Below are 27,296 nucleotides of genomic sequence, written 5' to 3' on the forward strand. Positions count from 1 at the left end.
GCAGGCAAGCAAACAAACAGCACCGTCCCCTCCCCTCTCGTACTACCCTATTCTCCTGTGCTCACTGGCAGTGGGAGCCAGAGTGGGGAGCAAGCAAAATGATATGGGGCTGAGCGCTGGCCAGTCCTCTGACAATGACCATATGGATCACAGGGGCATGGCAGCCTCGACTTCCAGTGGGACACACACACACGCACCCCCACACGCACACACACACGCACACACTCAGTGTCATTCACCTGAAACACTCGAATAAAATCCTACATAAACCGTAAATCATCAGCTAACATAAACCACATAATGAGCAGAAACAGGCGTTGGTGTTGAGACATTTCCTCTGAGTTTTCCAGACATGACTTCCATGTTGAAACAAAATGTACAAATCCAGCCTGAATGTCTCAACAAGGCAACAAAGCCACTGAGTGGAGGCTTTTAAATTAAATGTAGGAGGAGGGATTCGACACAGTTCAGTCTCCAGGTCAACATTTTATATCTTTGTTATGAATCAAGATCTCCAGCTTCCACAACGGCGACTGGCTTGTCAAAGGTTTTTGCAGTACAACAATGTAAATATCTGATCTGCCTTTTCTCACAAACTTCTCTTTTACTTGGCCTGGCCACTAAATAGTAAATTTTTCTTCCTTCAACAACAGAAAATTACTTAACATGTATTATCAAATTACTGTTAAGCATCAGTGAATGTATTTATTTGTATTAAAATGCATAAACTTTGCCTGTTAGTGGACTTTTGTTAGCACTGAAATATAAAACTACACTGGGTGTGTATAAACAAAATTTAACCCACAAACTTCTATTTATTCCCTTTTCTTTCTGCAGATCAAGGGTTTTTGATTTGTGTCTAATTTCTTACATTTTTTTCTATTTTGGCTTCGTGTTTTGTATAATACTGACATATAGGAATCTGCCATGTTTGTTCAAACATGTTTACACTTGAGGTTAAGATTTAAACAATATTGAAACTCAGTAGAGACCAGAGTATGCATTAAAACCCTAAATTTCTTTTTGCCGTGATTGTAACCGTCTGAATATGATTATTAACCGGAGTTGCTGCCATGTAACTTCTATTGCAAACAAGATGAACATTAATAGTCCAGTTATTAGATCATAATGGTAAAATTTCAACCATGATGAAGTGATAGGACAAAACAGAAGATGATAAGTTGCCTTACTAAAAGTGATAGTACAAGCCACTGAACTGAAGGTGTATTAAATTTTTCATGGACTGCTTCTGCATTTCTTAAATTATTAATAGCTCATTGGATTATGTCCTATTTAACTAATTATAAAATCTTCTGAGAACCACAAGGCTTCCTTTCGTCTTGTTATTTAAGTTCGTTTGGAGACTGACAATAATTAAATCAATCAACTTTTTATGAAATGTTTGAAAACTGAGTTATTGAGTTAGTTATTTAATACGCAGCCCAAAATTATAATCTTTAATATCCTGTTTACTCCCAAACATCCCAAAAACCATATAAAAATGAATGAAATATTTACAGCACAAGCATCAGCTTTTAACATTAGACTTTAACAACCTTAAACAACACATCTACCATGGAAACAAGGTAAATAAGAATGATAACTGACCGGAGTATTAACCATCCACCACCAACAAACTAAGAAAAGGGATTTTAAATTTAAAGCCACAGAATTTTACAGTATCTCTACAATAAAGTCTCTAATAAACATAGCACAAATCAATAAAAGTGGTTACTAACAGAGTTTTTAAAATGTACTCTGCATATGTAACTACTCAGTCCAGTAAAGGGTTTAACTTCAAAGAAGGAGGGAAGGAAATGACTTACATTAAACACAGAAATCCAATAACCTTCTTCTGACATGATAAAGACGTAACAAACAAAGCAGCTTCCTACAGAAAGCAGCCCACCCGTGTTTCAGTACTTAGGGTCATCTGGCCTGTCTACAAGGAATTTCTATTACATTATCTTGAAGATCCGTCTCTCTTTAATCAACTTATTTCTCTTTAATTTACTACGTTAACTTTCCACTGCATCCTATGGCGGTTTCTGATTCAGAATGTCAGTGTTTAATAAAGGTCAGAATTATATAAATATTTTTTTCTGCAACTAAATTGACATAATTTTGTTTTCAGCCATCTGGATTTTGTACACAATTTGCAGGCAACTTGTATTTATATTAAATCATTGTATTGGCGAAACAGAGCTCAAATTCTGCCTATATCAACTTAAATCATCAAACAATGGTACTTTTTCTTCTTTTTTATTTCATATGTACGAGGAATCAGGTTAATAATGCACAGAATTACAAGTCAGTCTTATTGCAAGAGACTCAAATTTAAAAATCTAATTTTGAAAGCGGTAACAGCTGCAAAACATTGCAAAAATTATCAGAGAGCTGATTGTTCCATATAGTTTCTGTATCTCTATAGTCATACTGATCCATTTTACCTGAAAATTTTTTCTTCAGCAGTGGAGTCCTAAGCAGTGAATGTTTATGAGGATCTTTGCATATGAATGCAACCTGAACCTGTTGTTTTTATTAAAAAACTAAATAAAACTAAACTAAGCAAACACCAAAATATGAGTTCAGATGAGGATCGTTTGCCAGATTAAAGTACATTTTTGAAAATAACCTTTAAGCAAATATAAAAAATTTTCATTACTCTTCATTAGGATAACATTTCTGTATTAAAATGTTTTTAATTGGTCTAATGTAATATTCTAATCTTAAATGTCATATTTTCATTGGCCGAAAAGCACAATTACCAGAAAACATCCGTCTGCTTGTAATTCCTCTACATAATGTGGTTCATTTAGCGAAATAAATTAACTTTTCGATAATGTATATTCTCCAGAGCACATGTGTCGAACTCAAGACCCGGGGATAGAATCTGGCCATTTTTTATATAGCCCTCTTGACTCCAAATTATACCAATAACACCCAAATCTGCCAACTTCACACAAAATCAAGAGATTTTTTTCTGATTTTACTGCCATGTTTGCTCAAAATTTGTCAAAAACTTCAGGTCTGCTGCCTCAGCTTTACTTCATGTCTAATTATAGTCTGTGATCAATACTGCGAGTATCAAAAAGTCACATTTAACATCAAACATTAGCGCAATGTTTGATGGGTGTCTAATATTGTAAAAATTCCTTAGGAATATTTTATTTCTGAATTAGCACCACAAAATCTGTGATTTTGATTAAGACACAAAAACAATCAAATTCCTGGAGAGACAGCTATTTATTAATATTTTAACTGTTTAATGGGTTTTAGGAACATTCAGATTTTTGATAAGCTGAGCTTTGTTTATTCCCTGCTCTGGAGAATACAAGAGTCATTAAGATCTGGAAACCTTAATGGCTCTTAATATAAGATAGCTTAAAATGTTAACCGCACAGTCATTTAGTTTTAAAACATAAAAATAAGTTTTATCAGAGTGCTTTTTACATGTCATGTAAAGTCACCTCTGCTCCAAATATAAATAATAACCACTCATGACTAGAAGGCCAGAAAAAACTGGGTAGAAATGGAAGAAATGAAGTTACCAATCACACTGTTCATGGTCCAAGTCTTATATTTAGAAAAAAATCTGCCTTTCTGAGAAGTTCTCAGATAAATCTCTTCATCTCTGAACTGATGAGAATATCCCTGGTTTAGGACGGATCCTTTTAAGATCGCAGTGTGTGATCCAGCTCAAGACATTTGGACGTGTTGCACTTGTAAATCCCATCCGTTAATACGCTCTGGATCGCCGCTACAGGAAAGGCAAATCAAATCCAACCCAGCAAAATCTCATCAGACAGATGTATAGACCAATGACACCAATAAATCAATCTGACTGTAAAAATGCAAGAACACACACACAAGCACAGACACAAGTACACACACACACACACACACACACACACACACAGTCTGATCAAGGCCTGAAGGCTTTCATGTAGTAATCACCTATGGGAGTGTTAAGCAAGGAACGCCCACTGTGTCTGTGCATTCATTTAATACACTACTACACAGTCTGTTATGAGCAGTACTTCTGGCAGAGCACTTTTTAACTGAATCTTGATGCTAATAAATAAGGTAAACTCAGATTAATATTTAAAGCTAATCATAGCCACAGAGTTGGAGAACAGACAAAGACAGATTGGAGCCCGGCGGGAGAAAGAGGGAGCTTTCTAACGGATGATCCCAGTAGACTGAGGTCTCCACTTTCCTCAGATTTAAATTCAAAAGCTCTTGTTTTAAAAGAATGTTCTGACAATCCCAGCTGAAATCAGCCATAATTAACCTAGCAAGCTCCTAACAAAAGTGGTACAATCATTTTGTAAATAGACGACACGGGGGGGAAATTAATAAAGCATCATCATGTGCCAGGGTGGGTAATGATTTCCTCACATTTACGGCTTATGTTTACGGCTTTAGGTTTATTTAGGAGTGGCAGTGATGCTTTATTATTGTCTCTGAATGAATGAGGATAGTTTCAGCCTTTTATCATGCTAGTTTCCAAAAACATGGGGAGGGATGTTGGCATCATAAACATCAACTTACTGTATAATTCTGGTAGGAATACCAACATGAAACTTACAACAGATGTTGGTAGGAACTCGGGCTAAACAAGCCCACAAAGAAGCAAATGACATTTAATTTATAAATTACATTTTGTAAAATAAATTGGAATGACACAGGGAATAAAAATTCTGTTGAAAGGCCTTTTTATGACAACTTCAAGATGTCTTGTGTCGTGTTCATGGAGAAATGAGTGCAATGCATTGCCACGGTGTGAGCTTTGGGTCTTTCAACAGATTTTCAGAAGGATTCGAGTCAAGGCTACTGAATGGAAAAGTCTATCATCTTTATTTTGAGCTCTGAAACTAATTCATTTCTTTGGTTGTGTGGACTCAATGTCTTAAAAATCCATCTTTGTTCATTTTCACATTTGTGTAAAGACTACATTCAGCCCTCAATTAAAGGCTGACAACCAGCAAACCTACCTACAAACCTACTTGTTGGTTGGGTGTTTTTGGAATGATATGCACTTCTACTCCTACTGCAAGGACATGGTGCACTCAACTTTTGGTCTCATCTAACCTCACTATTTTATTAGCCTATTTGAACGTTCTGCAACAAACTTTCAGCAAGATCTAACAAGCTTTTTCTTCAGAAGTGAAGCCTGGTGCTGCTGAACAAAAAATAACTTAGGTAGTCACGAATGTCCATTGCTGAGGAAAAAGCTTGTTAGGTTGTTTAAAGTTTGTAGCAGAACATTTAAATAGGCTAATGATGCTGTTGTTTACTGTAAAACTACCTCTGCATTTCAGATGTCCAATGATGTGGTCTCTGGGTTACGGATGACAAGTCTTTTAATTGTTTTATTCCTCTTTCAGAAATCTAGGAACACCTGTGATAGATTAATGGTGAAATTATGTCCTTTTAACTTGGATCACTGGAAATACTAATAGTTTAGAAATACATCTTTAACCAATAATACCATCAATATCTTTTGCAACAGTAAGGTTGCAAAGGTAACGAGAAACAATTAAGGTATTTCAGCTCATTTCTTGCCTTTCTTTGCCCTTTTGCAGCTCATTTTCTTTGTGTGTTTAATTATTTCCCGTATCATTTCATTAATATAGTTTATTTTCTTTTCATTTGTTTGCATTTTTTACTAATATATGTTGTGAATTTTATATAAATCGGTCAAACAGAAATATTGAGGTGTTTAATGACTATTTCAGTAAAATAATTGATGGATAAATGTCCTGTTCTCCAGCTATGGATATGTAGAGAAAAGAAGAGCCAGATTCACGTTTTCCCACAACGATGAGCAACATTGGCAGATCGTAGACGTATGTTTCTAGCCATGTCATGTTGGACGCAGACAGAAGTGGAGACACAAACTGGCCATTTACATGGATGTTGTAGAAGACGGAGGGACAGATGTTTTCCCGTAGTGTCAGTGTCTCTCCAGCTCCTCTCTCTGACAGCACCACCAACCAACTCCTCTTACATAACCACAAACCCCCTTTTGGGCCGCTGCCTGCCTTTATTGGCTTATTTCTCTCCTTTTCAACCTTTACATTTTTACCCCACTTAACCCTGCAACACATCCCTAACTGCTCATCTGAATTTCAATCCCTTTACGTCACAGATAAACTGTAGCTACTGTTGCACTCAAGGCACGTTGAACGTGCGACACGTTAAACAATTCATATACAGAGGTGAAAATTCACATCGTAGAAAGACGCAAAGATCCTGTACAGAGGCGTTTTCCTTAGTGGTGCATTTTCAACCAACTCAAGACCCCTGAGTGAATAACAGCGCAACTTAAAGATATTTTATCGAGTTGTAGCCAATTTATGCTGTGCAGCTTTAGTACTGAATGAATTTCTTGGCTACATACGTGATGCAGTCCTCTAATGGACATTAAAATCTCCATATAAGCAATAACTCCTTACATAATCACATTTGTTGCAAGCTTTCAAAATGTCTGATTGGTCTGGATGAAGCAAGAATGTAACGTTACAGAAACTGAAAAATAAAACACATTCATGGCCCTAAAGCTGAAATACCTCCTCATTAGCTTTAATCTGCTAATATCAGCAAGCTTGCGGCTCAGATGAAGGCTCCATTTTCTTCTTGCCTTCCATATTCCAATGTTTCATCCTCAAATCACAATCGGACATAAATGACATCAATGCAATGCAAACAATGCAGATGGCTTCAGTTGCCGCGAATGCAAGACTGCATAAACACATACTCATGCACAGTAAGAGCCATTTCTTGAATCTCATGTTCGCCAAGCTGCCCTTCCCCCCACCCAAAGATCACTCTCATGCTCACATACGTGCACCTTGATTAATTAAAGGCTGAGCTTCTGAAGCTGTCCTGACCTTTTCTTAACCGTCATTTATATACACACGTGTAAATAAATGACAATAATGGAAACAAAATGGAGCCCACTGGGGGGGAGATAAAGCTAGTTTCATTCATTCTGTGCAACATGTAAGGCGCAACATTTAGAAACAGGCTGAGTTCTTTTGTTACAAAACAATCTCATTATGCTGAGGTTGTTTTAATCACAAGGCCTGCCTAATGAAAACGACACTGGTGTCAAACATCGATTTCATTATCAATTTGCTAATGAGACTTTATCCCTTACTTAGCTGATCAGAAACAAATCCATTTTTCCTTCATCTAATTTTTCGGATACTAATTTCAGAGTAGAAATCTAAATTTGAAAGCATAAAAAAACCCACAATCCTTTAGCCTGTGGCATCAGCATCAGTGTAAGCCTTTGACGACACATAGTAGGTGTGTTAAATCTATAGGCATTAGTCATCTGCATTAGTCCCAAACATGCAGATCATCTCCATGTACGTGCACTGAAACCAGATTCATCCTGTTCCAACAGAGGAACCCCAGTCAACAAATTAAAGAGAGGGGGGGTTGAGGTGACTGCTAAATTAGAAGTATCTTTAATTAGCTGAAGTAGCTGATTTTATTTGTCACTATTGCAATCACTTATGTGATCTCTACAAAACCCTAACAGAGTGAGGAAAGCGGATTACCTGGTCGTACCACTCCCGGTTGGTGCAGGTGCACTCAGGCCACCATCCTCCTTGTCCACTGGAGTTGTTGCCGTTTACTTTGGGGCCACACTTGGACTGGCCCTTTGGGTTGGGGCCTCCAGGGCCTCCACCAGACATAATCTTGCCCTTACTTCTCCCCAAAGTGCCACCTCCACCACCTCCTCCTCCACCCCCACCGCCTCCTCCTCCTCCCATGCTTCCACCCCCTCCTGAGGCTGGAGGGGGCAAGGTCTGGCCTCCCCCGTACCCAGGTGGGTATCCATAGGGCTCGGCCTGCCAGTCTCCTCCGTACGCTGGGGGGTCCATCCTGCGCAGAGCTGCCATACGGGTCACCTCATAACATTCTGGGCACTTGCAGCAGTGATGGTGTTTGTGCATGCTGGCTGTGCTGGCTGGGCTGACGCTGGGATGAGCGGCGTGGCACTCGGTCTCTGCTGCCTCCTCAGATCTCACACGGCACGCGGCGATCGGCTCGCAGAGCGCTAGCGTCGAAGGAAATAACACCAATCACAGGAATTTGTAGATTTTCCCCTCTATCGTGTGTTTTTTTTCCTTCTTTTTTTTCTCTCTCTCTCTCACTCTCTGTTTTGGTCAAATCCGGTTGCTTTATTCCTCGTGGATGTAGAGAACAAAAAAAAAAAAAAAAGAAGCTGAAACTGAGACGGATGGGAAGCAGCAACAGGAAAACAAAAAATACAAAATGGGCACGTAGTCTTTGTCCTCTTGACGTAGAAGATCAAAGGAAATATTTAAGATATTGTATGCCACCACGCAATCAGAGACCAGCCCTGATGATAGAAATATCTTCTTGCTTCTCTTGGTTCACAGTGATACGCATATAAATTCATAGATATATAGATTCTTTTGTTTATATATCATATATATTTACACACACAAATACATATAAAAATATTAATATAAACAGACGAGCACAAATACAGATATGTACAAGGATAAATGTATATTTATATATATAAATATCTATATGCGTGTGTACAAATATATATATAGATATATAAACAATATGTATAAATAAATGATATCCGCAAATGAAAATCTTCCTTAGTTGATTCTGTATCTTCTTGATGTGTCAAAAAAAAAATCTCACGTTTTTTTTTTTCCTCCTGCGTTGAAAATCGTTGCCTTTTGCTCTCTGTCCCTTTTCTCAGGCTGCAGAGAGGAGCTGAGCGCTGGATCGCCTCTCAGTCAGCTTGCCCTAGATGTGGATTATTCAGAGGGATGCGAGTGAGCAAGAGGGAGGCTGGTGAGAGAGATAGAGAGAGGGGAGCAGCAGCGAGGGAGGAGGGGGAAGGATACATAGCAGCATCCCTCTAGCAGCTCAGTCCTGACAGCCACAGCCAATCAACTCGCAGCGTCGCCATCAGCAGCAGCAGCACCAACAGGACTGAGCGCTTCACTAGCTGCTCTTAAAGGGGCAGCGACACCGACGCCTCACTGCTGCCCGCTTTGGGTGAGAAGGCACTTCTTCACGAAGTACGCCACAGTAAAAAAAAGGGGGAAAGATGGGAAAAAAAGCATCGCATGTGTTAATTTTCTTAACATTTTCAAGAGAAAGAGCAAGGGAGTCCTAATCCGCAATCAATGACAACCACAGACTGTAATCCATCAAAAGTGAGTCTAATCCATGTTTTTCATCAAGCCAGTGCAGCCAAAATCCAACTTACAATGAGCACCCCTGTCCCTCCGACTGATCACTGGCCACCTCCCCGGTCATCTCCAGTTCAGCTGCAGACTTAACGCCTGTCCTGTGCCATCACTGACCATCCTGAGGCTCTGTGCCACAACACACATCCGCAAATAATCTCACAGAAGAAGCATAAGACAATCACAGAGTTTTTACATTTCAGCCATTCTTCATCTTTTTTTTTATTATTCTGAAAGACGTGGTCAAAAGGAGCAGTGGGAGAAATCTGCCCTCGTGGATCCTCATTTAGGAACCATAGGGGAATTATTTCATGTTCACAATGATGACATCAACACATGTGTACCAAACCAATAAGATTACACGCTTTGGCTTTCGAGTGGGTGGAGGAAGAGATTGAGAGTGTGAACGTGTGAAGGGAAAAGGAGAGAAGGAGAGCCTATATGGCTTTCATGTTGCTGTGGCAGTTACATTTCAGTAATTTGATAGGACTGCCTGGGAGCCGCTTTACATGCTTATGAATTTGTAGTTTAGTCACAAACCGGATACAAAACATCCCGACACAGAGTGAAAGGTTTGTCTTTACAGGGAGCTGATGGAAAGTGTTACAGTGTCGCCATTAAAGCCCTGTACGTATGCATTATTAATGGGGAACGGAGCTGGGTGTGTCATCGTGTGTTTCAATGTAGCCTTGCATGTTACGGCGCTTATATTTGAACACGGTGTGCTTCAGATTCAAACTCAACATCAGAGTAGCATTCTTATCAAACCAAACAGGATCTTAAGACGAGGCCAAAAGTGGCTCACGCAGCAGGCTCAGCCACACTTAATTACATGCAACAGTAACTCACTTCATTTTAATGATATTCTTTCACTCTATCCTAGTCCTTCCTTCAAGAAGAAGGAGAGACTTGTGCAATCTTATACAGAAGCAAAAAACCGCGAACGCCTTGTGATGCGGCCACAAACTCTTCCGAAGTCAACGAGAGCGTCGAGGCGAAGCTTTGAATCAAACGATGTAAGCATATCGATCCAGGCACACATGACCGCGCGCATGTGGCCACTAATCCTTCCCGGTGTTATTCTATGGTTCAATTTAAAGCCATCAGAAGAGCAAACATACGCAAACAAAACAGATGTATATTGATTTGCAAAATAAATGTAAAAATGAGGAGGTAAGAGAATTTTTCAGCAACGAATAAAGATCCACATACAAGATTGTTTATGCTGTGAACGGCAAAGTAAAGTTCAAGAGAGGAAGGAAACAAATCCATATTTAAAGAAGTTTAGGGTTTTCTACATTACAGGGAGAGGTGAAAAGACAAGGGTGATAATTATTGTCATTATTACTATGGGATAATAATTAAGACTTATATAAACAAAAATATCAAAACTGATACTAATATTACAAATTCAGAACTGTTCATTCATGATGCCAATAAAACAAAATAAAAACAAAAATAAATTTCAAATTCAGTTCGATTAATATTCATTCCATTCAATTCAGCCGGCTCCAACTAACATCTGCATGATGCAAAACATATTCACTGCAGTTCTCTAATTCGATAATAAACTGGCCAACTGCATTGCTTCTTTTTTTAAAAGAGCACAGTAATATTCAATAATTACAATATGCCATTGAGGCTGGTTTTTCAAAATAACATTTACGCAGGTATTAAACATACTTTTCATTTATTCCACACACTTTTTATTGGTCTGAAGTAATATCCTAATTTTAAATGTTTTCATTGTTTGTATGCATAAATAGAGGGATATAAAGTGTGTAATTAATCTATATAACTGCTTCATGAAGAGAAACTCGGTTAATGAAATGAATAAACTTTTCTATAATATTCCAGCTCATTAAATATGACGGTAAATGAAGGTTCTGATGGGAAAACGTCCCATAAGCAGAATCAGTACATATGACCTTGTAGAATCAAGAAGGAGGCAAACAGAGAAATGATCACAGACTGATCAGTGTGGACATACGTTACCTTTTAATATTGTTTGTTATATCAGTAATCAATGTTAAATATTCATTATTCTTTAAATATTCAAGTACTGCCAAAATGTAGTAGTTTATAAAACCTAAAACATGACAGGGACAAGGGTGTAAGAAAATGGATGGATGGATGGACATAATAATGATCAATGAATAACAAATAAGAAATTAAACTAAAATATAATAAAAAACCGAAGTTTTAGGCAAAATTCAAAAAGGTCAAATTCATATGAAATTATATACATTCCAGTTTAATCCTGATTAATTTTAGTGAAACCCAAATCTTTCCTTTATCATATTTGCAAGGACCAATTATAGCTATGTAAATTTATTAATTAGACTGCTTTATAAATTGATTTCTATTTGAAATAAATGTGCCCTCTGAAAATCTACTGGCAAATGAAAAAGAAGATGCATTAAATTAGGAAATCATCTTCCTTGCAGCCCTTTCAACACTATCAGCTCAGAACCAGGCTGCACAGCCCTTATTACATAAACCCACCTGGACATCCTGTAACACACACACGCACGCACGCACGCACGCACGCACGCACGCACGCACGCACACATTCATGTAGTCATAACGAGCATTACAAGCCCCAACCACTGCACAAACCGTGCATTGAGCTTTTCAGTCATTTCTAGGCATTTCTCTGAGAAGCTGTGTGGCTGCTCCTTTGTCACCTGACAGGATGTATGACCATAAAAGGACAGTCGGTAGTGAGGCAGTCTTAAAGGGGCAGGTTCTTAATAAAAACACACTAAGCCTCTGCTGTAACATTCAGTTATTGCAGGAAAGAATGAAGAAGCAAGTTGTATATGTGCAAAAAATACCAATAAACAATAAGTGTACATGCTACTTTACATTTATTGCATCAAACTTTTGTAATGTGGTGTTATGCATCATCTCATGATGAAATACAGAAGAAGAAGGTGACAAAGACACCATTAACTAAAGAAAAAGCAGCTGCTCGGCTATACAAACTAAATCCAGCACCACCAATTGATAGAATAATGAGAAAGGGAAATATACCCGCTGTGGGGAGCTAAAATTGATGGTTAATGAGGGAGATTTTATCAGAGCTGCACCACTGAGAAATGGTGGATTTTGTGCAAGCATAAAGGGAATGAAGAAGCAGAAAAGCTATGAAAAGGGACACAAGTAGGTGGTTAAAAGACCAGCTAAAAACTGACAGGAAGGTGAGCGTATTTGGAAAAATATGATGAAGCTGCTGCAGGTCCACGACAGATGCCATGGAAGAGGAAAGATGAAGCTAAGGTGCCCTGTGTGTGGGCAGAAATGCAATGACTACAGGGGGCTTTACTGAAGCATGGTGCTGAACAGAAGGGGAAGTAAAAATAGAGAGATGCAGAGAATACAACAAAGTGCTTATGCATCTGTGAGTGCAGCGGAATGCTAAATAAACTGTAATTGCCTATTCACCCCGCCACAGAAGAGTGCAACGCACCTGAAATCAGTGTGCTTGCTGAGTGTGCATCGACGCAAAATGTGCAGAACCGCACGCGCCGGAGAAGGAGAAGAAAGAAAGAGAGAGGAATAAAAAAGAGAAAAAAAACAGACACGAATTAAAAGAGGAATGAAAAAGACAGCATGAAAAACAGAGAAGCGAGGAGAGAGATAGAGCGGCAGAGCAGTCTGTAGGGATGCAGGCGGGGGAGGAATGTGGTTTCCATGGTAACTGGGGGGATAGGAGGGGAGGCTGAGCTCTGGGTGTCCGTTCCAGCTCCGCACTGCACCGGCCCTCGCCTCTCAGCCGCCTTGCTATCACTCTCCAGCCTCCCCCTCCACATCTTTCTCTCTACGCCCCCCACCACCGCCTCTCCTCTCTTCCTCTCGCTCTCTGCCGTTCCCTGCGCCTCACCTCCCTCCCCCAACGTGACAGTGGGAGGATCAAACATGCATACAACCTGTGCCGTCACTGGATTCTTATGCAGCCATTATCATCCATGCACACTGAACCCATGTGCTTACCGCCTGCACCCCTCCCGTTTGTTTTTTTTTGTTTTTTAACCCCCTTCAACTCCCCTGATCCTCATGCTTACACCCCCACCTCCACCACCCACTCATTGCACTAGATCTGGGCGCAGCTGAGGAGCAAAGCGCCTGCGGCCACTGTGCTGCCATGTGCCACTGGCCGTGTTGCAATGGGGAACGCATGTGAACACAAGGGCCTGTAAAAGCACTGAGGAAAATGGCAGGCTACTGAGACGCATCACGAAAGACAAGGACCGATCCGATTGCTCATGTGAGAAGCATATTGGCCAGCATCTGAAGAAACTGCCAAACATCTTGTTTATCTGGCAAAAAGTTGGTTCATACGAGGTCAAAAGCAGCAGCTGAAGAACCGAGATCCTTTAGTTAAGCAACTAACCGACACTGCAAAAAGTCTGACACTTGAAATCCTGATTCGAAACATTTATTGAATATTGACGTTCTGAACAAAAGAATCCCTTTCAGGTGACATCTATTGGTTATTTTAAATTTTTTAAATACATGCAGGGTCTTGCAAAAATGTTTGTATCTCTTGAACGTTTTTATTGTAACACATCGCCGTAACCTTCAATGTGTTGTAAAAATCTGATAACGCTAGCATACATATGTATTTTGTCTCCTGATTTAATAACTTATTGAGCCACTTTCAAACAGATGCATTTTAGGAAAGACACTTAGGTTGTATTTTGATGGCTTGCAGACAAATAGTTCAAGATGCTTTCTGTGATGCCTTAATAGAATAATATTAAAAGATGTATGCATTTGTGTTTAACAGGTTTATTGCGAGTATTTCTGTCATTTCTCCACTGACCTTTGGCATCTCGACGAGGGAGCGCGCCACAACACCAGAGACTCGCTCCACTTTGAGGGGACTGCTCCTGCTGGTCACTCGAACCCGAGACACGCCTTCATCCTCCTGGTCCTGCAGCAAGCACAGAAGTTTGGTTTTATATTTCATAAAATAGATTTAAAGATCTTTCTGCAATTCTGCATGACAGGAATCCCTCCTGTTCCCCACCATTACAAGCATGATGAAGCAGGCATAGAAAAGAAGATAGATTTGTAGGGCAACAATAACAATTGTTTTTATTTTTCAATAATTTTTTCTTAGGATGAAAGTACAGTATTCTTAATATTTCTTCAATAGAAATAGTTTGTGTAAGCTATTCTTGCCAATTTCAAAACAATCTCTTTAGCTAAACAGCTTAGTGACTAGATGAAACCAGATATATACACTCTAGAAAAAGACAAATCACCTTTGTTTCTCAGTTAACTTTTCATGTTATTTCTATTTATGTACATTTTAAAAGTTTAATTATGATTTAAAGTCTAACAGTAAGGAAAGAAGGTTATGTGTCTATTTCTGATGTGTATAAACATTTGGTTTCAGCTGTAATTATTTCACAATTCAATAGAAAATGCTAAAAGAATAAACAGACATTTGCTTTTAACTTGCCTTCACTTTCACAATTTGTCACTAAGAAAATGACTAAAGAAAGATGAAATTGGTGAAAAATTGCTCAAACGTCTTTTCCTTTATCTTTTTTAAGACGGTTTGAAAAACAGCTCCCACAATGCTGCCACAAACTTCACTGGAGTTTGATTACAGTGTGAACATAGAATAAAAGTTTAATTTATTCAAAATATATTTAGCTGAAAAAGTAATTTGTCATGAGTTCGTAAAACATTTGACATTATAAATTTGCTTTTAAACATTTATTAATACCATGACTAGATAAATTATGCTGAACTATAATTTGTCCTAGAAGTTATTGCAATAAATAACTTCTATATTACATGCAACATCTAACCTGAATGCACTGAAAAGGACAACATAACATTAATACAAATACTTTATTAAAACACTAATTAGCATGCGTGCACCTCCTGGTAAGTAAAAAAAAGACGACTTGCCTGTTATATAATCCTGACATTATTTTCACCTGCTGGTGGGGCTCAGGTGTGAACTGTTTGATCTCGTCTTTTATGACAAATTCACGTTAGCCAACTCGGTACAGCAGCAGACTTACAGCCAAACAAACTCCCAAAACAAATGGAACACAGCATAGTAGGCTTCATGGTGACCAATGAAGCTTGCATAGTTAAGAGTCTTATGTACCTGAAATGTATGACCACCAATGCTGCAATTTAGACCAGAGTCCAGTCAGTGACACCAGAGGGCAGCCTTTAGAGCAACTCATCACTACTAGCAAATGGAATTACTAATAAAAAAAGCTCTGTATATAAATCCCTCTATAGCACCCGAGTGAAACAACATCCACTCGTCACAAAGACAAGTGTTTATATAGAAACAGCCCTCAGCCATGAGCATGCAGGCTGCAGTGCTTAAAACGAACAAACAGGAAATAAAAACTTCTGTAAATTTATGTCATGTTTGCAGCCTTTTCTCAACAATTTCTTCAAATTTAAAACAGAGCTTGTGACATGTCAGACATGAGCGCGTTTAGCTTTGACAGCTTTGTTTCCTCGTGGCAGAGGTGACAGGCAGGTCAACTGAAAGCAGAAAATGCCCCTCCCAGCTTCCTGCTCTGGCTAATAAAAGCAGCTAAGGGTCTGATATTCAGAGATAAATATAAACGACCGCAGGTGTACTTGAACTGAGCTCACCAAGTTTTTTTTATGTGTAAAATAAAATACTTGAAAGGCTTCTAAAAGAGTGTGCTGTAACAGGTTTTCCATTCTTCATGCAAAGAAGGGCATTCCTCCTCCTCCTCCTCCTCTCACCTGCTGCTCTGCACCAAATCATTGAATTTGCAGACTCATTTAGTTTCCCTCCCATCCTCCACTCATGTGACAGCAGGGTTTGAATACAGATGAGCACTTCAGCGGATATACATGAAGGAGCTTGCTTTTTCCCCTTTTAAACTTCCCAACAGGACCACTTCATCCTTCCAACCAGTTCAGGATTGTGCCTGCGCCCCACAGCCAGCTGGTACCAAAGGAGGACAGACCAGGAGCCACACAGCACCGAATTAGAAAGTCAAGAGGGTGGATCACAGGGGTACTGAGAGGAGCTGAATAACGTTCAGAATGTGGTCATAATTTAGGGTTTAGATGTTCAAACTGGGAACGGACATACTCTGAACACGTGGAGCTTGAATTAACCAAGTAGCAGCAGTTCATGCTTAACTAATCCAGTAATTCCCAAACAACTGCAAAACACTGAGGAATATCTTAAGGCTTGAAAAAAGCAAAACAAAATTCTCAAAAAGGGGCGGGGGGATTTGTTACAGAAAATAAGTAGGTTTTATAAATTGGTTTAAGAGGCGAAGTCATTCAAAATTTCAAGCTTTAAAAACATCTGACTAACCGCAGTCAAAGAAAGCAGCTGCTAAAAATCAAAATAAAGAATCACACTATGAAACCCAGAGAGGGTGTTCAATTTGTGCCTTTAAAATAAATCTGAAGCTAAACTGGGTCAGTTAACCTACCAGAAGTTTCCAAAGTCGTGACATTATCATTTCTTTGTTTAATGAGATGTTGAAGACACCATTAAATACATCTCTAACAGACTTGTTTTCTCATTGTGGTGTTTAGCAAATAAAAATACTTTTGGTTATTCTAACTGACCCAAGACAAGAGAAGTGTCATGATTTGCGGTAGATGGTGAGGAAGACACTTGGACCCAGGTTGAAATGATGATTTAATGATGAATAGTATCACTAAATCATCACTTGATGAAGTCCAAAAGTCCAGGCAGCACAGAATGAACGGAGGCTCAAAACTGGTAGCAACTGGTTACTAATCAAAAAAAACCATACTGACAAGAGACTTGATGGAAGACAAGACACCAAGACGAGACGACCAGACAAGGACCCACCAAGGCACACAGGTGGGTTTACATACACAGGGAGACAATCAGGGGAAACAAGAAACAGGTGTAACTAATCAAGGGGAAGACGGGACAACACAGAGAATCCACAGACACAGAAATCTAAATAAACACACAGAAACAACCAAATCCTTACAAGACGTTTGGTCTGATTTAAGTTTAGACAGTAAAACAAATGGTGTAGGTGCCTTTTTATTCAACATTTGTAAACTTCTGGTTTCAACTGTACATTAGAAAGTCACTTTAGCTGGAAAAATATTATACTGGAGCATCTTTTAGTATGTAAACAATTGTGGGAGTCTGTGTAAAAATAATAGCTGTCCAGTGCAAACATGACAACAGTTTAAAAGTTCATTAAGAAGTGTTTACACCAACCCGTTCTCCCTCCGCCACTCCCAAAAATGTCCTTGATGTCAGGAATAGTTTCCTGTGGTTTAAATAATTATGTGTGCCTTTCGTCATCCACATGAAGTCAAAGCTCCCATGACTCAGGGTAAAACGTAGAAATCTTAGGAACGCAGGTAATGACATCTTGTTTCAGCTGCCAAGTAAAAGCAACTCATACACAACACAAGCGGCATCTCATTCAATGTAAACATAAAGCACATTTTCTCTGATCTACAATAAAATGTGAAGCAGTGAAATTACCTCCCACACATCCTGCCCGCTGTCTTCCTTTACAACAGTTTGTTCTGCATTCAACTGCAAGGTCACCTCGTAACACTCTTGAATATCTGTGGGGGAAAAGAAGTAAAACAATAATGACTTTTTTTTCTCTCTTTACTTGGGCAAGAACAAACATAATCACTTCTCAGTTATATTTTGTTTCTGCTGATAAATTTCAGGAAGCTCACAGTTTTCATTGGGTAAAATTGGAAGATTGGGATTTAATTGTTTACATGGAAGTTATGTCTTTACATTTCCAAACATACGCCATAGATTCATTTGATGAACTATGTGACTCCGGCGCAGAGTATCAATCAGTGTCTGAGAGAATCACATAACATCTTATAGCTCTACATAAAAACAAGATCATGACCCCTGCTGACACCAGAGTATTAGTAAAGATTGTCTCTATTACCATGCGTTGATGTGTCTTAGAGGACTTATTCTGTATATTTTATTCACTAGAAGGTCAGTAAGAGCCAACACAATCAGTTACAAAAAAAAATCTTAGTGAATGTTCTCTGTTTATTATTCTACACACATTACATGTTCTTTCTGATTCCAGACATCCATGATTTATTATTGCTTTTTCCATTATAGAGGAGAGAGCGAGAGTGTAACTTTATGGTTCATTCTCATATGGTACAGTGTTGCTTATGTAGAGGCATGCAGGCAAGCCTCTACAACAGCAAAAACACTCAAAATGTTACGCTTGTAGCCTGTGAATAACACTACTCAAGGTGCATGATGTATTGGTGTAACTCCAATTCTCCTTTTTATTTATCTTTCTAAGAAAGTCCCAAAAGCAGCTACAGGTCAACACAAGGTTAACTTCATTTTAACGCGATTAGTGAGTAAAAGCAATTAATTAATAGGATGGATGGATGGATGGATGGATGGATGGATGGATGGATGGATGGATGGATGGATGGATGGATGGATGGATGGATGGATGGATGGATGGATGGATGGATTTTCAATATTTCAGAGGAGAAAATATAAAGGATTTATGGGCCAAAAGAAAAAATGACCCATATTCTCACCTTTTCTTTAATTTAGGGTTGGTAATTGTTGAGCAAAACCAAGTTTTAAAAAAAACTTAAAATACAATTGTGCAGTGGAGTCATGAGCCAAAGTGGACTGTGTATCAAGAGACTCCATAAAACGGAGAACATAAATAATAAGTCTGGTTTGAGTGTGCCAAATAAATTTAAATGATGTCAAAAACAAGTGTAACCAAACACTGAAAGATTCTGTTCTTGGATATTAGACCTTTAATATTCAAAAAGTCAAGATAGGACAGTAAATCTACATGATAGGGCTAATAGCAACAACAGCTGAAGGGACTTTATTCCAAGTTTTTAGGATTGAAACTTGCCGGTATAAACGGCAGTCTTAGGATTAAGGCTCAGTAAACGCCCTGGAAAACCGCAAGACAGAGTCGGAGCAAAATTAATCCAAGACTTTCAATGCTATGAAGCAATTTTACTACCTCAGAAATAAAGGTGAAAGATCTGGAAAATTGTGTTTGAAGAAAAACAAAACTGCTACTGATCAGTCTTCGACAGGCAGACAAAGTTGGAAACTGCTGAAGTTTATATAAAATTGTTACAGAGTTGAGAGATTTTGTCTCCTGGAGAGAGCACACCAGACTCTAGAACCATCAAACCAAACAAGAAAAGGGCAATTATCCTTTTCTTGTTTTTAAGATCATCGCTTTGTCTGGGGTTCAACAAGACAGTGGGGCATCATATTTTGCTTTTGCCAGTGTTTTATATTTATGGATAAACTGATTGCAGGGTAATGAAATTAGTTATTTAAGTGCCCTTTAGAGGCCTGATAATTGCATCCATTTCAATTTAATTTTCAAGCGTTAAGAATGCAGAGCTGAGTGGAGCATTTGGATCTTGTACTGTGATTAGGTGAGGTTTTTATGGGGTTGAGTTGCAGTTGTGCCGACTCAATAGCAATGGTGCTCATGTGCAACATTAATGGTATGTAGACAGTAGCAGTTTGGCTTATATGCTGATCAAATGCTACATGTATCCCATAGTGTCAAATGTGTAGGTAGGAAATGCAGGGACGTTTTTAATCCTTAATGTCTTCCTATGCCTAAGTAATAAAAGGCAGATGCACAAAACTGTAACAGGTGAAAATAACTAACATACCTAATTAGCTACTAATGAAAAATTGCCAAAAATCTGCAGAATATCTCCTATTTGAAAAAAAAATTAAAAGAGGAAATGTTGATTAGGACATATTTTTAGCTAAAAGTCAGCATTATGTTTATTCCATGCATTTTTAGAGTGTTTCTTAACCGTGCCACACTTTCTCCTTTCAGGTTCCTTCTGAGTGGCAAGCATTTGATGAGAATGTACTGTGACATTTTTGCTGATGCCAAACACAGGACTAGCAACTGCAACGTTGACATAAGGAAATGACAGGAGAGTTCATCAGCTTTCAAAAAAACAGGTTCACTGAAAGGTCGAGTCGGGTTTCAAAATTCCTTTGAAAAGAAGATCTTGTCGTTTTCCAAAATCAAAGTTATGTCATTTTTATTATAAAAACTATAAAATTTTGGCTTCTGTGTGTGTGCTTGAGACAGAGACATGAGCCAGAATGTCCCAACAAGACAATGTGGGAACAAAAGTGTAAGAATGGAGCATTTGACTCATCTCTGTGTCTGAATGTGGAGGAGTGAAGCCATGTGTGGGAAGAGCAATTTGTTGACCAGCTGACTAAAGAGCAGCCTCACTTAGACAAACTCTCATGTACATGCAAACACACACATACCTAAGCTGAATAGTTCAGATTTTGTTCCATGCTAATGTTTTGTTATGTCGGTTGGTATTTATTTAACCTCTAACCAAGAATTTCACTAAATGTGGAAACAAACTTTGGATATTTAAAGTGAGGAACTGAATGTGAAAAGTCTAGTTATAGAAGCATTTAAGTTTAACTGATCAGACAGTAAAGACAACCATCAAAACAATATAAAGATGTGTATGAATCTCTTATTGTAGCGGAAAGGTGGTAGGGATTGATCCAGTGGTCAAACCCCGACTTCAACATCTTTGTTAAATATAAACTTTGGCGATACCCAAGAAACAAAAAGCTTAATTTGACATGTATTTTTCAAGGCTAAATAAAGACGTGCGTCGAGTGTTCGGAGTTCTGTCTTGACTTTGCAGCTTTGTTATCCACTACAAACCATGACTTTCTCATATTGTTCATCTGCTGTAAATAGTTTTCTTGGACTGACACTTTTTGACTGTACTCTACTCCTCCACATTCCTCATTTTTTAAAAGACAACTAGTACAATGTGCTGTCCTTGTCAGAAACAAAACTTAACCAGAAAACTGGTGAAAAAGCAGCCATGAAGCAAATATTTTTCGAAGACTTCGGAAAGCCAAGAGAATATTTACCAAAGATTACCAGAAAGTTTGGCTTGTTGGAAGCAAAGCTGAAACACATTAGAGGTGGTTTAAAGGTTTTCCACAGTTAAATACTTTCAAAGATGGTAATAATCGTCTCCAGTCAACAAGGAAGTTCTGCAACAGATGGTGCAGCCTCCACAAAGCCCTTATCGGCATTAAATCGGTCTGGAACACCAAAGCGCTTGACACAGACTAAATATGTAAAAGTGGAGGCAATTTCTCCAGGATACCCGCCAAACACCTTAAAATGTGAACAAATATGTCTCTGCAAACTACTTGCTGTTGTAAACAATGCCTTTTGTATATATACTTACTTTTTCAGTGCTCTTTTTTAGGATGTAATCAAGAAAAACGTGTTACCTTTCATCTTTAAAAAAAAGCATTCTCCTTATTTTTAGTGTGTTATCATTACATTTATTCATATGGCCTGTTCTTTTAATAACATAAGTGCTATTTCTACTTTAAGTGATAAAAAAAAAACCTGCATCTGAGAAGTCTTGCAGGATTTGCTCTCTGACTGCATCTTGGGCACCTCGGTTTCCAGTTAACACTTCTAATTACTTTTTCTGTTCCTGTAAAAGGTAACAAGCTCTTCTGAAGGTGCTCGATCACATCTCCTTCAGATGTCAGCGTTCTAATTCTCAGTCACATAAAGTACAGACAGCTTTTCTGTTTGCACATCTTGTGGCCTTCTAAAACAGTCTCAGCAATGCTCTACGTCTGGAGACCACATAAATTCCTGGCCAGCAGACAAAACACACAATTTAAGGCAGAAGCCACTCTGACTGAACTTATTCTAGATCTATATTTAGATGGGAAAAAAAGTTTGCATTATCCTGGTTGGAGTCTTTTTGACACAACTGCACCTTCGACTAACGTGTCAATGCAGTTTCGGGGAGCCACAGACCTTTTTGTCATATGTACCTTTTGACTTAGATTGATTCATCTCTGCACGTCCTGCCAGGCTGAATCACACACACAGACACAAATGTGCCCCTGGATCTTTACATGATGACGAGCAACCCACACGACACTGATGGAAAACTAGGTCACAATTTCAAAGCAGGGCAAACAATTCACCCCCTTCTCACAGCCTCAGTAAAACATTCCTCAGGCATTCAGGGTCCTCTGTAATGTAACGTGTGTCAGTCTCAACTCCCACCACCCCGGTGCTCTGCACCATGTGCTTGTGTTGGAACAATAGGACGGATGCACAGTTAAGGCAAGCTTTGTTTGTGACAGTGCAACCATGCAGACATCCAATCAAGTGGCCAATACCTGACTCGCCCACGTTGGATGCAACACCTCTACACACCCACAATGGAGCTAAGAGATGTATTTACCTTACCGTCGTGTTGACACATCAATCCGAAACTGGAGTTAATTATTTTCTTGCTCAGCTTAGACGGCTTCGCTTTTAAGCCACCGGCACAGTGACAAACGCAAAAATGCTGTAACTGAAACCAGTTCGCATGGCCCTGAGCATGTGAAGGTAAACACACCAGGACCGGATAAAAGAATGACTAATGTTTATATTGCGCCGTGTTCTGATTATAGAGCTGTGAAACGGCTGCACCTGCAAGCCGCCCTTTCTCCATGAGAACCACATGTTGAACGAGGGATAAAGCCTCTCCAGCCCTGCACCTGAAACAAAACGACCACAGGCCTCTCTTTACTCTTCTGTTCCCTCCCTTGCACGCTGCTTGGTTGAGCTGGAGAGCTGTGGAGGAGGTTTGGCATGGCAGCCAAGAGCAATTTATTTTCCTGTCTGCCTCAGGCTCGGCCTTGATTGAAGATTCTTTGTGAGGAATGTTTGGAATCCTGATTTGGAAAAGCTAATCCTCGTTGAGTCTACCTCATTTCTATAAATACGCCACTGTGTGTCAATGAGCTCGACCAAAATTACAAAAATTTTCAGGCTCATGAAATTCACATTAACATTTCATTGGTGAAACTGAGGCCTGAGGAAAGTACTATTACAAGACTGGACAGGGCTGCACAGTGGGCCAGATGCTAGCACTGGGGTCCGATGTTGACCGGCACCTTTCTACTCAGGATCGAATGTTTTTTAGCAAAGTATGAAAGATTTAAAAAGTGATGTTTTCCAGGGCCAAATGTATGAGATTATAGTTTCTGTAAAATGAAAGATGTCAAAGTGGTTGAAGAGATTTAAAGACTAAGGAAATAAATATTTTCCTTATAATACATTGAGGCAACTAGCAATCAGAGCATCACATGTAACATCTCTGATTTACCAGCATCCCCACCAGGTACAAACAACACTTGATTATTCTGGTTTCTATTACTCATCTCCTACTGTGGCTCTTTGTCTTCTTCTGTGATGAGGAAGATCACCTCCCACAGGCTAAATACCCAAAGCTCTCAAGATAATTCTCAAATATACACAGCGATGAGGACAATCCATCGCTGCAATTTATTAAATTCCATGCAATTTATTAAAGGCGATACACCAGTTCTCTGCTCCTTGGTCTGTGTTAGTGTTATACTTGAGCTGCACAATCAAGCGTTGAGATAATCCAGACATATGCTCTTAAAACCACAGTAAACGACAACTTAGCTTCTACTCCAACCTCCTGACGTCAAAGAAGAAGGGAAAAAGTCTAATAATTCAAGCCCTTATGCCTGGAGTTTGCATCAATCTCACACAGGAAACAATACTTTAAATCCCCCTCCGTATGCCATCACCAGAAACAACAGTGTGCTGTGTTTCTTTTAACTGCTGCCTGAGTCATGACACCCCTCCCCCTCAGATCCCCAGCAAAGAAGCAGCAGTGGGTCAGCAGAAGCAATAGCAGAGCCGAGGGCGAGGATCATTATAACATGGCTGTGGTAATTAGAGGGACCACTGAACCATTGGTTAAAAAGAAGCAAAGTGTTTTATCTCCTGTAAAAAAAAAGAGAAAGAAAGAAAAAAAATGCTATGTTCACCCTGAGCCCTCAAGCTCTTTTTCTTTCCAAAACACCAAACTAGTCATGAAGGTGTAGGTGGTTACAGCAGCTCTTTATATGAGAACACTTTATGATTAGCATTACCAACAATGACAACAGCAATTATAAAAACTTAATGGTCGACTCAAGTCAGTTCAGTTTCATAAAGCATAGGGTACAAAAGAGAATATATGGTCAATTCGGTGTGAGAAATGTGCCAGAATGTCCTGGATTAATACCAATTAGTGTATATATAGACTGTTTTTGGCTTTAATAGGGTTTCGTTAAAATCCAAGAATGCTACAAAGTTGGGGGTTGGTATAGAGCAAACCTTTGTGGGGGACACTGAAAGGCCTCTTTCATAAAGCTTAATTGGGAAATGTGTGGACTCAGTTAACGTCCCATAAAAATGAATAAAATGTGACCCTGTCTGTCCGCTCCTTTTCGGTTTGCAGACAGCTGCACAAATTAAAATAAGCTGTCCACATTTACAAAGTCCATATTGAGAAACAGCTGTAATTTCAGCTATAGGGTAAAGTTTGGAAAGACTTTAATAGTGTCAAAGTAAACTACTTTGTGTTGTTTTCCTTACCGAGAAGAGCTTGGAAAAGCTGGCTGCCCAAGATGGCAGACACTTTGCCCACACTGGTCTTCAAGGCCTGCTCCTCTGGGCTGGTCAGGTTGGCCTGGTATTGTCTGAGGAGCCCCACAGCCCTCTCTGTGTCTGCGTCACAAAACATGTGCATTTCTTAACAGCACTTTTACAAGGAAGTGTTCACAATTTATCACAATCGTGTCAAAGTGAGTATTTAGATACAGTGCCTTATTTGTCACAGACTAATGCATGGGATTATTTTCCAGTTTACACGTACAAACACAAACACGAGTTTTCTCAAATCTTGGTTTTGGTCAGAGGTTTTATAAGTAATGTTTTTAAGGATACTACACTGAGTTTCCATGTGGATGAAAGGAAAAAGCACATCAAAATGTATTTGTTTTCCCAAATATCCAGCTATGGATATTTACTGGGTCTCAGGCTGGATAGAGAGTCCTAATGCTTGAATAAGCTTATTTGTAGTGTTAGCTTTTCTCCATAGATGGTGTGTTTCAATTAAGTTCAGTTTTGAATCTGATCAAAGCCCCTTCTTCTACATGGCGTGTAGCAAACATAACTTCTTTTTGCTTTCTTTCTTTGTCTTTCTTCCATAGGTGTTAGATTTGTAGAGTGTTCTACCAATAGTTGTCTTAACAGATTATCCTACCTAAGCCTTAGATCTATGCAGCTCCTCCAAAGACACCAGGAGCCTCTTAGATGACGCTCTGATTATCTGTCCATCTGACGGCTTAGATGGACAGCCATGTTTCTGTAGTTGTGGAGTTGAGCTGAAGTCGTTTACATTTCCCAATGATGTATTGAGATGCTCATAATTTGGGAAGCTGTTTTATATTTAAAAATATTCCAGTTTGTACAGTCTGATCACAATACATGATTTAATATTTAAAAATGATGTAATCAGACAGACAAAAATAATAAACCATGTGCAAATTTTAGTATTTAAAAGACTACAGTTATATAAAAAAGTAATGCATTTGTTTCTTTTTTTTGTAATTGAAACATTATTATTATTATTTTTTTTAAATAGGCCGAAGAGACACTTTTCCATAAACTTTAGGTGTGTATCTCCGTCTGGTGCATTTTTGATTGAAATGTTTGTTCTTCATTCACTAAGCGATACTTCATAATAATATTACCCAAGTAGAAGTAAAAAGTACAGTGTGGTAAATATACTCCTCCAAGATCTTTTTCCCCCCAAAACGCCACTCCAATAAATGCACCTGAGTAAATTTAACTAGTTTCTACACACTTTTGAGTAGATTTATCTAAAATTATAACTTGTTCTTTTTCAAAAGGTCATGTAACATTTGCAGTTCAAAAAGAGTTGAATTGAAGGTAAAAAGGTTGCAGACTCCTCACCTACTACATACATTATAAAATTTGTGGTTGTAATGTCAAAAAAAGTGAAAATACTTAAGCTGTATTCTACAGTCACTTGTGTGTTATATTGTTTATTGTACTATAATGCGATAAACTTGCATTTAAGCTGTGGGAAAGAAACCCCGAAAGGGAAACATTTATATTTTTGTCACTGACAGAAATAAGTTGAATAAATTTCACGGAGGCAGCTCTTTGTGTTGTTGAACCCGGTGGGTGGTGAGGGCAGAGAGATGATGCACATCACGAAGGTAAATCTGCTTGCAATACCTGAGCCTGAACACTGATCGATGATCGAGACAACAACAAAACAAACAAAAAACTCCGTTAGAAATCATTCGCAGCCCGGAAGTGGAAGTCCCCGGGATTTTTACCCCCCCCCTTTTTTTTTTTTACCCCTAAGGACCAGAAAAAGTAATTCGGGTTTCTCCAGAGATTTCAGCTGAGATTAGAGAGGCAAAAACTAAAACGGTCGCTTGGGTTCATCAATGCGAAGGCACCAACCTGAAAATGTAACTAAAACTTACAGGAAGCACTAATTAGAGAGATGGAGAAGTACTTACCATATTTATGCACCATGGAGGGCGCGACTTGAAACGTCATTTATACAGAAGATGTTTTGGTTTTGAGATAAAATAACAAAATAAACACAGCCTTTCTTATAAAAGTTACATCTCCAGTTTAAAATCCACTCGCGGTTCCCAGTTTGCCAAACTGACTTTACCAGTATGATTCACTACCTGAAGCAGAGATGTGACTGTTTACTTCATGTTAACTTTCCCAGAAGTTTTGGGCAAATCGGTCCCCGGTCCATGTCACGTCCCTCCTCCCGTTGGACACATGCCTCGCCACGATGCCGAAGTTCGCCTCTGATTTGTACAGGGCTATTTCACTCTGTTGTGTTTTTATTTGAAAGCACAGTTGTCTTTAAAGAGCTCCAGTTAAAAATCTGAATCACTCATAGTGCTCTAACCTGGACTGCAAATGTTACATGACCTTTTGAAAAAGAACAAGTTATAAGTTATACACAAGTTATACACAAGTAAATGTCCGTCACAATAGTTACCGTGAATGTCGGTGCTTCTGTTGTTATAACATTTACATAGAATTCATATATATA

General features: G+C 38.9%; 1 protein-coding gene across 10 annotated transcripts in view; it reads right to left on the reverse strand.

Moving 5' to 3' along the window:
- Positions 1–27,296, reverse strand: part of dlg3 (discs, large homolog 3 (Drosophila)) — a 109,484-nt gene that overhangs the window by 80,416 nt on the left and 1,772 nt on the right. For 2 of the 10 annotated variants that reach the window (XM_008420769.2, XM_008420768.2), the window contains exon 1: positions 7,575–8,882. In XM_008420769.2, the coding sequence (XP_008418991.1) occupies positions 7,575–7,973 (399 nt within the window). In that variant the 5' untranslated portion in view covers positions 7,974–8,882. Of the gene's footprint in view, positions 1–7,574; positions 8,884–14,088; positions 14,200–16,868; positions 17,014–17,778; positions 17,865–24,775; positions 24,908–26,739; positions 26,929–27,296 lie in introns of those variants that run through there. The other 8 variants (XM_008420771.2, XM_008420772.2, XM_008420778.2 and 5 more) reach the window with 8 other exon arrangements.

Source organism: Poecilia reticulata, linkage group LG10 (assembly GCF_000633615.1).
Source record: "Poecilia reticulata strain Guanapo linkage group LG10, Guppy_female_1.0+MT, whole genome shotgun sequence".
NCBI classification, from domain to species: domain Eukaryota; kingdom Metazoa; phylum Chordata; class Actinopteri; order Cyprinodontiformes; family Poeciliidae; genus Poecilia; species Poecilia reticulata.